Here is a 13,864-nt window from a genome sequence, read left to right as displayed (position 1 = left end):
GGCCTCAGGTCGATGTTCTCATTCCCCAACCTGGTAGCCCAAGGAGCAAGGGTGGGAGAAGACCTCAGCCTGTTGAGTCCCATGTCTGTGAGAGGGGTGGACGGTGTGTGGGCTGTGTGCTTGTGCACGTGGCCCCTTGCCAGGGTGTCTCCCGCTTTGTACCTGTGGAAGTACACCTGCATGAGATAAGGTGGAAAGCCCCCAGAATCTGACTTATATGGGCTGGGTTCTAATCTTAACTTTTCACATTCCAACGAGCCATCTTGGACAAATGCCTTCCATTCTCTGAGCGTCAGGTTCCCCACATGTACAAAGGGAATATCGGGGTGCCTGGGTGGCTCAGTGGGTTAAGGGTTCCACTTTGCCTTGGTTCGTGATCTCATGGCTCACGGGTTCGAGTCCCACGTTGGGCTCTGTGCTGACTACTCAGAACCTGGAGCCTGCTTCGGATTCTGTGTCTCCCTCTCTCTCTCTGCCCCCCCCCCCCCATCAAATAAATAAAGCATTTAAAAAAATTTAAAAAGGGAATGTCAGATCTCTGGCGTTCTATAGTTCCAGGTGATGGTGTCTTAGACTACATGTATAAACGGTGACATCGTCGGGGGTTAGGGGGTTTGCAGTGCATGAGAGGCTCGATCCTGGCTTCTACCAGCTTGGAGCATCTTTCTGGCCCATAATCTACCAGCACGGCATTAGCCCTGGTCCTGCAGGGGTCGGAGGGAGCAAACGACTGTGTGCGAATAACTCCACCTGAGCGGGGATGAATGGCATCAGCCCTGCACGCAGGAGCCTGTGCGTGCAGGTGAGTGCGTAGTCTGTCTTTTGGTGTCACATTCCTGTCTGCACATGATACACGGCTGCGCCTCTCATTTCAGACCCCAGTGAATCCAGGTGCAACGAGGTTGTGAACATGAAGTCTTTATTCTTCTGTTTGTTCTCAAAGCAGGGAGGAGCTGATGCTGGAGGCAGGGTGAGCGTCTGGGAGGAGCTCTACACCCCACGCCCCTGCATGAGAGCACAGGCACAGGCACAGGCAGGGGAGTGTCCAAGAGAGTGCTCTAGCTCCAGGCTAGGGCTGAAGGCAGGGTCCAACCGGGGCAGCAGAGGGCCTCAGCGGGCCAAGGCAAAGCCAATGCGGTTGTTATGGCGATCAAACTCCGTGTAGAATTTGCGGATGAAGCTGGCGCCCAGGACCCAGACAGGCCCAGTGGGCGGTGGGACATCCAGACCATGGAGGGCCAGAGTGCACAGGCCATCATTACCGTAGGAATCCTGGCAGGAAGCAAGAGGGTTTTCCCTACTGCCTGGCACATTACCATTCTCCTCCCTTGGTCCTGCCTGACCCCATTGGCCTTTCACCCCACCATACATCCTCCTGGATGCAGGTACTTAGCTAGACACCGGGCAAACCATACACTGTGAGACCTTCAAGAGCTTACAGCCCGGCAGAACTTCTGGTCCTAGGCAAGTTACTGTGTTTAATTGCCCTAAATCTGTTGAGTATAAGAAGGCCATAAGAGTATAGGAGCACAGCATTACTGGGGGCATTTGCTGACAGGATGGAGACAAGGGGATGAGCACAGTGATTCCCAAACCTGGCTGCCTATTGGAATCACCGGGGAGTTTTGAAAACACGGACCCCAGGTGCCCCTAGAGGTTCTGATTTAATAGGTAGGGGATGTGGCTTGTTACTGGGATTTTTAAGGTTTCCAGCTGACTCAGTGGGTGGGGGGGATGGGTTAAATGGGTGAGGGGCATTAAGGAGGCCGCTTTTCTGCATGAGCACTGGATGTCATGTGTAAGAGGTGAATCACCCAACGCCAAGACTACACTGTATGTTAACTAACTTGAATTTAAATAAAAATAGTTAAAAAAAAAAAAGCTTCCAGGTGACTCTAATATGTAGCCAAGCTTGAGAAGCACTGACTGAGCATGGGATCTATGCATAAAGACTTGTCCCTTTTAGAGGGACCCTGCCCACCCGTCCTCCCTGTGGTCGAGGGGCCGCCTGGAGCCTCACCTTTAACACATAGTCCACGCTGGTGAGCGTGTAGGCTCTGCCTCCAAGGTGGAAGGAGATGTCTGGGAGTGTAGGCACCTGCTTGCAGTTCACGACGTACTGAGGGGAAGGTAAAGGGTGCCCTGCTGAGTGTGGGAAGCCCCTGGGGCAGACACAGCCCTGTGCCTGTGGCTGGGCTCCTCTGCTGGAGAGGGCTGGGCACGTGGCCCGCCCTCTCCCTAGGGGACACCAAGTCACATGTGGCGAGAGAGGAGAGGAGGGCAAGGCCCGAAGCGGCCCCCTTTGGGACCTGATTCTTCCTGCGGTAATTTGGGGGCCTGATCAGGCGATGCTCCCGCAGCCTCCGGTGCCCCCGCTTCCCCCAGCTTCTTACTTCATTTGGGCTCAGCTCCTTGGCCCCCAAGGTCTCCATGAGCAGCCTCAGGGAGCTGGTGGGACCCGAGATGTAGGATGCGCCAGTATCCACCACGACCATGCAGCCCTCCTCACAGACCAAGGTGGCCGACCTCACCGACACCCTGAGGGAGGCCAGAGAGTGAGACAGACGGAAGGCTGATGGGACACCACCAGGCTGCCAAGCTTCCCTGAGTGAGGCAGGTGACAGGAGGCCATGCTGGTGGTCCCCTCCCTCAGCACGTGGCCTGGTGACCACCGCCTCCTCTCCGTAGCCCCTCCCCCTCTGTTTTTCATATCTCCACGTTCCCCATCCCTGGACAGAGCACTCAGCAAACGTTGGCTGGGCCTTAAGAAGTGACTGCATTAGGAGAGAGGACAAGATGGAGACAGTACCCCATCCCACTCCCACCCTCCCCCGGCAGCAGCATTTTGGGAGAGCAGGGCGGGTTGAGGGTTCCTGACCCTTTCATTTTGATCTGCCAGGAGCCAGTCTTGCTGACGCTCACGTAGTGGAAGTTCCCTTGGTAATACTGGGGGTCGCTGCCTCCCAACACAACCTCTCCTCCGAGCAAGTGGGAATTCCTAAAGGAAAGGTCAGAGCTCTTGAAGATCCGTGACCTCTGAGCCCCAGCACCCCAGCAACAAGGGATGTTGGGCACGGATACGGGGGTGGGGGGCAGAGGAAGGTGGGAAGTATAGCAAGGCTGGGAAGCTGCAGAAACATGTCTCCACCGTTCTTGCCCCTCCCCAAGCCCAACCAGAGGTGGTTCCAGAATAGTCCAGCTGCATCCGATAAAACATCCCCAGCAAGGTCACAGCAAAGGAACGGGCACAAGGACAGTGAGTCGAGAGCAAGATGAGAATCCCCACCCCCACCCCCCCCCCCACCCCCCCGCTCCCAACTTGGGTTTGAGTTGCTGCAGGTTGAACAGGTGCATGGGGGGGGAGGGGGTGGTCTCCGGGACCTGCTGGGTGGGGGTGGGCAAGGGGCAGGAGGCAAGCTGGAAGGAGGGGTGGAAAACTTAGGCATCTGGCAGAGCCTGGGCCTGCGGAGGTGAGTTTGGGCTGGTGGGTTGGTGGCGTATGTGAATCTGCATGGGGTGTTCAGGAGGGTCAGGGCCATGTGAGGCGAGGCGGAGTGGTGGGGTGGGTTTCATCTCCTTACTTGGAATTTCTGCAGAGAAAGAGAGAGCAGAAATGAGGTCTCTGTTGCAGGTGGGCCTCGCCAGCCTGTTGTTGGCCAGGGTGGGTGTTATGCCCTCTCTTTTACCCTTTAGGTGCTGGACTCACCAAGAGGTAAAGTCACTTGCCGGAAGTCCCCCGGGTGGTGTGTGGGTCGATTGGTGCCCAGTCCAAAGCGGACTCCCTTGCTTTCCTCTCCTCCCAGCGCACAACACCTCCCACCGCGCGGGGCCTCCCCTAGGGCTGGTTTCCAGGGTGCACACGTGGGCTGGGTTTCCCAGCATACGTGTGCAGGCGGTTTAGGTGTGCACACGTTATGCGGGCCGGTGCAATGCATTGCCCTCTTACACATTCAGTACGTATGCGCGTGTGCTATAGCACCTGCCCCCACTGCCCCTCTGCCAACATTTCAAGATCCCCCTGCCTGTTCCTTCCTTCTTGCCCCAGGGTCAAGGAAGAGGCAGGCCCTCTTAACAAGGCCCGCCTTCTTCCTGTCTGCTGGATTCTTCTCCCTCCTGCGGCTGCCAGGCTCCTGTGCCCTCAGTTAGCTCCTCCGTTTCCCAGTTTCAATCTCTCTCTCTCTTTCCATTGGCTTCCTCCTCCACCTGCAAGCATGCTCGTGCCTCCTCTAGCATTTTAAAACACCCACCCTTCTTGTCTCCGCTTTGCTCTGCATCTCAGCCTGCACCCCTCCTGACGCTCCCCTGTCTAATCTCTCAGGGCACTCTACACCTGCCCTTTGCTTCCCGACGCCCACATCTACCTCTCAACTGGTCACCATCTGGCCGTGCTCCAGCTCAACAACAGCTCTTCCCGAGGACGCTGCCCCAGAGCCAGCCGGTGGCCTCTGCTCAATGCCTCCCGTTTTCTTTTTCTTCCTTCCTTCTTCTCCATTTTACCTGTGCAATTTCTTCCGACCTTGACCCTCCCTCCACCCTCACCTCCCTCGCCTCCAGCTCTTCCGGTCTTCCCAAACCCACAGCTTGGAGCAGATCACAACCCTGCAGCGAGAGCTCACAATGGCTTCCCCCAGGCTGGCCCAACCACGCACAAGCTCAGCCTAGAGTTGAAAGGCACCCATGGGCTTCAAGCCCCAGGCCCCCTGTCCTGTTGCTTGTCACGTTGTAATGTTTCCCATCTTCCTTCATGACTGTAGGCTCTGTGAGGGCAGGGACTCTTTGGATACTATGTTCACGGCTGCACCCCAGAACCTCCCACAGTGCTTGGCACATAAGCACGCCATATTTGTTGAATCAATGAGTGAGCAAATAAATGAAGGGATTAATGAATAAAGCCAGCTTTCTGTGTGGTCCGTCACAGGGAGGGTCCCAGGTCCCAGTAATGCTTTATTTTCCATCACCCCCACCCTGCATTTTCCTCTTGTTCTAGAGAGTGCTGACAGGACTTGCTGCAATGATGGAAATGTTCTGTTATCTTCTATCCAATATGTAGCCATAGTCATTGTGGCTGCCGAGCACTGGACATGGGGCTAGTGTGACTGAAGACTTAAATTTTATTAAATTTTAATTAATTTCAATTTAAGTAGTGACTTCCATATTGGCTAGTGGAGCTCGACCTACGGCTTGAATACCACCTAATCATGAACCCAGAAACATCCCGGTCCCAACTCCCCTCCTGCTCTCCCGGCTCTCCTGATACCCTCCATCACCCCTGCCTCAGCCCCTGAAGCCCCAGCCTCACCTGCTGTAGTAGACAGAGAAGACATCCTCCTTTAGCACCCCTTGGGAGAGGATGTGGTCAAAGACAGGGGTAACCCCGCCAACAGCCTGTGCAGGGAAGCCCATGCCCAGAATCCCATCAAACTTGGCCAGCATGAAGGGTATCAGGGGCAGCTCTGTGACCTCTCCAAACGTCTGTGTCACTGTGATTCCGCCCACCTGTGGGAGAAAGGACCAGAGGAGACCAAGCCTACTGCCTCCCCCCCCGGCCAGGGGGGAGTCTAGGACCCACATCCCCTAGGGTAGAGAAACTGGGGGTAAGACTGTTTTATCAACCCCCCACACATATCCTCTCTTCTAATACATATGCAGGCTGTGGGGTTGCCCAGGACCTGGAAAGGGGTACTGACAATCAGTAACCACCAAGGTGCCAGGAGCTCTCACACCCTCTCCCCAGGGGCCCAGCTTCCACACTGGCAGGACTGGGTCTCAGTTCCTCACCCCCACTATGGGTAAGGATTTCTCCAGCCCAGCCAGACCTTCTCCCCCGGTTTCCCAGACAACGGGCCTCTCATGTTCCATGTGTACCCTTCCCATAGCTTAGAGCAGGGGCTGGAGTAACTCCCAGAATGGAAAGGGTCCGAGGCAAGCCAAATGGAAAAGACAACCAAGCCCTGACCTTAATCCTAAACTCTAACCTCAACTAGGATCTTCGAACCTCTGCCTGACCCCCAAACTAACTCTGGCCATAATGAAACCAGTACTGCTGACCCTGACACAGACTCTGATTTCAGTCTGGGGCCTTGTGAAGGGCCCAGTCGGGAGCTGGGTGACCTCAGACAGGTTAGCTGACAGGAGGCTGTGGGGCTCCGGCTAAGCTCTCACGTGAGTTACACGTAAAAGCTTCCACAAATCACCCAGTGTGGACCCAGGAGCTCAGGCTTGCTCTGTCCCAGGCCCTGCTTCTTTGCAGCAAGGCAGGGTGTTCCTCAATTGCCCAGGCTCTAAGGTGGACTGAACTGTACCCCCCGCCCCCCTCCAAGTATGGGCCCTCCAGTGGCAGGGGAGGTCTGGGACCAGAAGGGCAGAGGTCAGATGACCTGGGGCACTCCTACTTACAGTCACCTCGTCCTGGCTCAGGAAACCTTTGACCTTCCCAGATCCGTAGCGGATGGTGAATGCCGTCCCATTCTCCATGTAGCTGGAGGATTCCGAAGAGTCGTAGAGGCTGTGAATCTCTGGCAGAGGGATATAGGCTCAGGTCTGTTCAAGAGAGGCCCGGCAGAGGGGCTGGGAGGCAGGTGCCTGTGGGCGTGGCCCCCTGTGGTTGAGGACTTCTGTGAAGGGGCGGGGAGGCCCTGAGGTGGGAGGCTTGAAAACGTGTTTCATCAATCAAGGAGTGTGTTTCTTGGGCCCCTGTCACGTGCCCAGATCTCTGAGAATTTTGTCTCCCGATCAAGCATTCCACAGTGATTCTGATGCTGGGATGAGGAGAAGATTCTGGTTCCAGTAAGCTCTTGAGAAGAGGCTGTTGACTAAGGAAGGGCGTGGAAGACCCTGAGAGCCTGGGGTGGGTCTGAGGATTTGGCCCCAATCTCAGGAAAGGGGAGAAGTGGACTTCTGGGTGAGCTGGGGACTTCTAATGCCGCCATTTTACCTTGGCGGCCGTATCGGGAAAATGGGGGACATTGTCATCTGTCCTCTCGGGGGCAACAGGAGCAGAAGCAGGGAGGAAATAGCTCAATTGGTAGCAGAGGGTGTGAGGCAGGCCCGGCCAAGTGTGGCAGGGGGCTCGGGGAGAGGTCCTGTAGGCGTGCGGAGAGGGGGGTGCTCACCACATGCTGTGTAGAGAGGGCTGCACTTGGTGGAGGGCACCCAGAGGTTGGCTGAGCCTGTGTCGAAGATGACTTTGAAGGTCTGGGGTGGGGTGCCAATGCCGATCTCGCCATAGTACTGGGTCTGTGGGGGTGAAAGGAAAGAGGCAGCTGGAGGCGCGGGGAAGCTTGGGGCTTTGCCGGATACCCCCTTGGGCACCTGGGGTGAGATTAGGTAGATCAGACAACCGCCCCGGGTTTCCATTTTCCAGCAGGGCCCGGGTGGGACCCTTAGCACTGTCTTAGGACTTCCCTGGAAGTGAGACAAGAGGGCAAAAGAAGAATACTGAAAATGAAGATGATGCCCCGCCCCTCGAAGGGCTGCTAACGCAATAAGCAGGCACGCCGTGCAGAGCCCAGTCACAGAAACCCGCATCTGAGGTCACATACCCACCCTGCCCACCTTGAAACCCAGAGCCTGGATTCCTGAGTTCCAAACCTAACTCTGCCTCTGGGCTCCTTTCTGCCCTCTGTGCCTCAACCTTTCTAGCTCTGAAATGGGAGTTTTACAGGGCACTTTGTGCATCTCAGCAACTCAGTCATAGGCAGCATGGAAAGAGCAAAGAAAGCCTTGGGCCCCAGAAAGAGAAAGGAGACGGAAAAGCAGGGGCGCTCACATCCAGGTAGTTGGTGAGGACCACAGGGGACGTGCTGTTGCCAAAGGAGAATCTCTTGGTGAACTGGCTCCATTCAGCACCAAGCCTGGCTACGTCCACGCCTCGCTCCTTCAGGCTTTCCCGGATCGAAGGCATTTTCTTGAGGAAGATCCTGACCCGGGGTGAGGGAAGAAAAAAAACAGAAGAGCTCTGTACTCCCTCATAACAGTGGTACACAGTCCTGAAGCTTCTGGTACAATTCTCCCTAATCTAGCCTAGACACCTGAGAATCCCTCTTGTGCCCTAAGGCCTCTCAAGGAGAATTCGCAAGCCTCGTTGAGTCAGCTGCACTGGCATTAAATAATCCTTAACACGCTTCCTTCTGTTGTCTAGTTCTGATCCCTATCACTACGAGGCCATTCGTTCGTTCCTTCCTCCCTTTCATAATTACAGATCGAACACCTACTCTGTGCCTGCACTCCAGTGGATACTAGAGATAGAAAGATAAAGATCATCAGTGGGGTGCCTGGGTGGCTCAGTTGGTTAAGCTTCTGACTCCTGATTTCAGCTCAGGTCACCAACCACGAGATAGAGCCCTGCATGGGGCTCTTCATGGACAGCGTGGAGCCTGCTTGGGATTCTCTCCCTCCCTCTCTCTTTGCCCCTCCCCCCCCAAGTAAATAAACTTAAAAAAAAAAAATCACTGCCTTCAAGGAGCTCCAGCAGGCAAGGAGACAGAGGAGGAAATGCAACAGCGACATCCCCTCTAAGATGAAGGCTGGGACGCTCCCCTCAAGGCTGGACAGGACCGGGCAGTGCCGTGTGAGGCCTGTAGGTGGCAGCAGGCGCCCACAGCTGCCTGCCGGGGCTCCAGGATGCCAGGCCAGGGTAGACACCCAGCCAGGGCTGTGGGCTGGAACCTCGGGACTGAATGGGTGGGGTGGGGAGAGCAAACGGCATGTCCAGAGTAACTGTGCCCCTCTGCCCCTGGAAAGATATGACTTCTTGAGCCTGAGTCCCAGTCCTTCAGCTCCTTTCCCTGACACCCGCCTATCAGCTTTGGGAGGCAGAATTAAAGACCCTGGGGCTGGGTGGGGGCCAGTAAAACATATTGAGGGGCCACCTGGTCAGTTTCAAACACTATACACCCTCCATATAGCCCTCGACCGTAGGCCAGCCATCCTTATCCTCACGTAATGATGAGGAAAGCAGACAGGGCACATTGGGTGGCTCAGTCGGTTAAGTATCCGACTTCGGTTTAGGCCATGATCTCAGGGTTCACACGTTCGAGCCCTGCGTCGGGCTCTGTGCTGACAGCCCAGAGCCTGGAGCCTGCTTTGGATTCTGTGTCTCCCTCTCTCTCTAACCCCTCCCCCCCTCACGCTCTGTCTCTGTCTCTGAAAAATAAACATTTGAAAAAACTTCGATGAGGAAGCAGAGGCTCACAGGGTTGTGGATGGAGCAGGGACTCAAAGCGGCGTCTCTGGACTTGTTTCCCAGAGAGTGTCCCCAGGGCTCCCACGGGAAGCCTCTTTGCAGAAGCTTGAGGGGAGATGTCCCTAGCTGTTGGCCAGGGGGTTCTGGGATTGCAGCCCAGTTTATGGAGAACCCGTCTTCTTTTCTAGCTGCTCGTCTCCCTGTACCGCCCTTCCCTCCTCGCCCCCAGCTCTCCATTCTTCTAAGCCCAGCATGCATCCCACCTCCAGGAAGCTTGCCCCAGGAACTCCAGTTCACACCGGCCCCACCTCTGCTTGGGCTCCGGCTCCATTTTTCCTCGGGTGCTCGCAGCCTGCACTGCACAGCCTAATGCTCCTGGAGGTGGTGCCGTCTGGTGGTGAGGACACAGCAGTCGTGGGCACATGTTTAAACCCTTTCTTACTGTGTGATTCGGATCAACTTAACCCAACCTCTCCGGGCCTTTCGTGAGCCGCCATCAACTCCTTTGTAAAAATGGACTAAACAGTAGTACCTGCCTCAGAGAATCACTGCAGATTAAACAAGCTGCCCACTGCTCAATAAATGTAAAGACTGTGCAGAAGGCAATGAAAGCACCTTGAGAATGGGGCCCTGTGTTCAGATCCCCCAAAGTGCCTTGCGTGACCCTGTGCAAATAGCAGGTGGAAAAATTTTGTGTTTCAAAAGCCTCTTTCTCCACTCCTGGCCCAACCCCGTTCTTTGTCTCTTTTTTTTTTTTTTTTAATTTTTTTTTAACGTTTAATTATTTTTGAGACAGAGAGAGACAGCATGAATGGGGGAGGATCAGAGAGAGAGGGAGACACAGAATCTGAAACAGGCTCCAGGCTCTGAGCGGTCAGCACAGAGCCCGACGCGGGGCTCGAGCTCACGGACTGCGAGATCATGACCTGAGCTGAAGTCGGCCGCTTAACCGACTGAGCCACCCAGGTGCCCCTCTTCCTGGCTTTTTAAAGAGAACAGGGAGAATGTTTTTACCTCAATTCCACATTTACTCTGGGGTGGGGGCTGCCTGCAGGCACTCGGTCTCTCACCCCGCACCCCTACCCTAGCAGTTACTCTCTGGGAGCCTGGAAGCAGGTGAAAAGGCTTTGGAAACAAAAGGCCCAGTGTGTGTTGAGGCTCAGCCTCTTACACGTGACCTCCCTGAGCCTCTGTGTCCTCACCTGTAAAATGGGACTGCTGGGTTGTCAGGAGGAGAATTTGAGAGGAGATATGTGGAAAGATCCTGTGACATCCTCGACATTTTACAGGCTTAGCAACTAGGACTGTTAAAACCTGCTCTCTTAGGGGCACCCAGCTGCCTCCGTCGGTGGAGCGTGTGACTCTTGATCTTGGGGTTGTGAGTTCGAGCCCCATGCTGGATGTAGAGATGACTTAAAAATAAAATCTTTAGGGGCGCAGTCGGTTAAGATTCAGCTCAGGTCATGATCTCGCGGTTCGTGAGTTCGAGCCTCGCGTCAGGCTCTGTGCTGACAGCTCAGAGCCTGGAGCCTGCTTCGGATTCTAGGTCTCTCTCAGAAATAAATAAACATTAAAAAAATTAAAATAAAGGAAGATCTTTAAAAAGCAACAAAATCCTGCTCTTGCCTTGAGGTCTTCTGGTTCCACCACCTGCCCTCCCCACACTGAAACCCTTTCTCTTCGAGACCCTCCCTCCTGCCTCTCCCCTTCTTCAGCCTTTTTTTTTAAGTGTATCTTTTTTAACATTTATTTTTGAGAGACAGAGAGCGAGTGGGGAGGGGGCAGATAGAGAGGTAGGCACAGAATCCAAGGTGGGCTCCAGGCTCTGGACTGTCAGCACAGAGCCTGACGCGGGGCTCGAACTCACGAACCCGTGAGCTCTTGACCTGATCTGAAGTTGGGCACTTAACCCACTGAGCCGGCCAGGGGCCAGGGCCCCCCTTCAGCCTTAGTGAACTCAGGGAACTTAATGAGCCCAGTTCCCACAGGGCCTGGCACCGGGTGTGGGCGTTACTAGGCCTCCCTCCTTCCTTCAGGCCACGCCTTAAGCCTTTCTTTCAACGTTTGTTTGTAACAACCCACCCTGTGGGACTAGTAACAGCTGGGTTTTTACAGCCTTGGGGCATCAGGCTGAGGGCTTTCCATATCTCTCATTCAATCTTCAAAGCAGACCTATGAAGCAGGTGCTGCTATTATCCCTGCTTTAAAAAATGGTAAACTGAGACCTGGAGAGGTTAAGTAACTTGCCCATGCTTTCCCAGCTAGTTAGTTCTGCGAGTGGAGCAGGATTTAAGCCAAGACAATTCAACTCTAGAAGGCTTGTATTTAACCACTAAATTGTTCTTCCTCGGTAAGCTTAACCAATACCACCCCCTTCTTAACAATTAGACTGTGACCTCCTTGAAAACAAGGGGCAGGTCTGAATCATCTGAGTGCCTCGCCTGGGGATCTATGCAGGAAGCAAGGGCTCTGGGCAGGGATCAAATGACGTGGCTTTCGGGCCACTAGGGTAGTGTGCCACTATCGGCCCTGTGACATCGGCCGAGCCACCTCTCTCAATGGGCCCGCGCCTCCCTGGTCATGAGGACTGGATGACATCCCATATTAGAAAGCCAGGGGTGTTAGGAAGGTGGGAACCCCCGCGCCCCCGCCCCCCAGCCTGAGTTACCGTCTGAAGGCGCCAGAGTCTGCGGGGAGACCGAAGGCGCAGGAGCCGCAGAGCACCAGCAGGAGGCCCCAGCGAGGCATTCTGCTCCCTTGGTCCATGCTTCGCCTGGGTGCTCGGCTCTCTTGGGAATCTGCAGAAGCCTTGTGGCTTCCCAGAGCCCTTCTCCTTTTATGCTCTCCATACTTGGGACGGTTGAGATTTAGCTCTGCCCTGATTTATTATCCGGGGGCACATGGAGGGCGGCCAGTAATAAATCCCCCCGATGGGACAGAGCTAGATGGGTGAAGGGTGACCAGGTTTCGACGCAGAGCCCAGGAGCCAGGGAAAAGGAGGGCTGTGGGAAAGCCATGCTGTGCCCAGTGACGCCAGCAGCCCCATCTCGGCCTGGCCCTGCGACCCCCGCCGGGGCAGAGGCTGATGGGAAACATCAGTGTTCCAGAACACGGTCAGGGCTGAGACCGGCACAGAACGTGGGTTTCCAACCTCCCCCGCCAGACTCCACCCTCCGTACCCTTCAAGTGCCCTCCTCTGTGTTAACCTCGGCTGTGTTCCTGACCGGCTTCTCCCACTTTGTGTCTCAGTTCCCTTCTGGAACACGGGCGACTCCTCCTGGCTTGTTCGTGACAGAACCAGACCCAGAGGCCTCCGTGCCGCCTCCCTCCAAGCCTCTGTTAGCAGCAGCTGTGGAGGGGGGAGAATCCCACGGCCCGGCAGGGGGAGAAGCGCCTTGTATGGGCCTCTGGATGCAGGAATCTGGGGGAAGGGTTGTGTGTCTACCCTCAGCTCGCCTCGTGTGGATGGGAGCCCTCAGGAGTAAGGGGGAGCTGGTCTTCCAACTCCTCCTTCCCTTCCCACGGGGCCCTGAGTCCCTTCTGGGCCCGTCTCTGCCACCTTCCCTTTTCCTTGTAGTTTACAAACAACCTGGGGCAGCTCTCCATACACACACCTGACTCCTAAGTCCCAGGAGGGGTGCTATTTATTCAGGTGAGGATGCCCTCTCCTGGCTTTTCCTTGCTCATGCCTCGGGGCCCATTTCAAATATCACCACCTGCTCCACGAAGCGGGTCCTGATTCAGCCCGGAACTGCCTGCCTTCTGCTGTGGGCTCCCAAGGCGCCACACGAGCCCTTCCAGGACAGCACGGACCTCAGCTGTCCCGTATCAGAGTGACCTCGCAGACCTGCCTCTGCCTCTTGCCCAAAGTGGTGCTTCGCACTTATCAGCTGAAGGAACTAGGGAACTAGCTGGGGGCTAGTTGTCTGGGACCCCTGGGTTCCGGTCTTGATTCAACCACGAACTTGCTAAGTGACGTTGGACCCCTCCACCTCTCTGGGGCTCAGTCTCTAAATCTGAAGCATGAAACAGATATTGGGTGGGCCCTAGTGTGCCAGACGTGCTAATGTTCTGTCCTTTGACTTCAGGGTGCTGCCCTCTGCAACCAGCTGCGAGTAGCAAGGACTTAGAGAAGCTAAAGTCTCTTGCTAACATGTTGCCTAATGAGTATGCTTGGACCTCTGGGATTATAACACCCTTACCACACGACAGGAGGATTTGGCATTTCCTGGTGTAAACTCTTATTGGAGAATTTTTCAGGCACCGTGGTTGGCAGTGAACAAAGTATCTGAGGGCAAGGGGAACACTTAAAAAAATTTTCTTTCATGTTTATTTATTTTTGAGAGACAGAGGGCGAGTGGGGGAGGGGCAGAGAGAGAGAGGAGACAAGAATCTGAAGCAGCTCCGAGCTGTCAGCACAGAGCCCGACACAGGGCTTGAACTCATGAACCGTGAGATAATGACCTGAGCTGAAGTCGGATGCTTAACCACCCAGGTGCCCCCGGGGGAAAACTTTTTAGAACCCCTCAGAGTGGGGGGGGGGGGGGTCTGTCTTGGCAAATTGGAGGAGGATTTATGAAGCATTCCAATAGACCTTGGTTCTCTTCATTCAATAGACAGTATTCATCGAGCATTTATTAGTTGCCAGACATTTTTCTAGATGCCGAGATTAACAAAGGT

General features: G+C 55.1%; 1 protein-coding gene across 1 annotated transcript; it reads right to left on the bottom strand.

Moving 5' to 3' along the window:
• Positions 1-902: 902 nt before the first annotated feature.
• REN (renin) lies at positions 903-12,161 on the bottom strand. Its single transcript, XM_019432573.2, has 9 exons — positions 11,853-12,161; positions 7,769-7,919; positions 7,113-7,236; positions 6,397-6,515; positions 5,300-5,496; positions 2,879-2,998; positions 2,394-2,538; positions 2,021-2,119; positions 903-1,272 (listed from the first exon to the last, which is right to left on the bottom strand). The coding sequence occupies exons 1-9, from the start codon at positions 11,948-11,950 to the stop codon at positions 1,111-1,113; spliced, it is 1,215 nt and encodes a 404-aa protein (XP_019288118.1). The 5' UTR covers positions 11,951-12,161; the 3' UTR covers positions 903-1,110.
• Positions 12,162-13,864: the final 1,703 nt, after the last annotated feature.

This window comes from Panthera pardus, unplaced genomic scaffold (assembly GCF_024362965.1).
Source record: "Panthera pardus isolate Hobbes unplaced genomic scaffold, ASM2436296v1 HiC_scaffold_21, whole genome shotgun sequence".
NCBI classification, from domain to species: domain Eukaryota; kingdom Metazoa; phylum Chordata; class Mammalia; order Carnivora; family Felidae; genus Panthera; species Panthera pardus.
This window is presented reverse-complemented; position numbering and strand designations above follow the sequence as displayed.

Excerpts from the sequence above, each read along its gene's own strand:
- REN (XM_019432573.2), bottom strand. The coding sequence starts at position 11,950 with ATGGACCAAGGGAGCAGAATGCCTCGCTGGGGCCTCCTGCTGGTGCTC. Across the intron at positions 7,237-7,768 it reads TCCTCACCAACTACCTGGAT|ACCCAGTACTATGGCGAGAT; the intron begins GTGAGCGCCCCT and ends TCACCCCCACAG. Across the intron at positions 6,516-7,112 it reads CCCTCTCTACACAGCATGTG|AGATTCACAGCCTCTACGAC; the intron begins GTGAGCACCCCC and ends TCCCTCTGCCAG.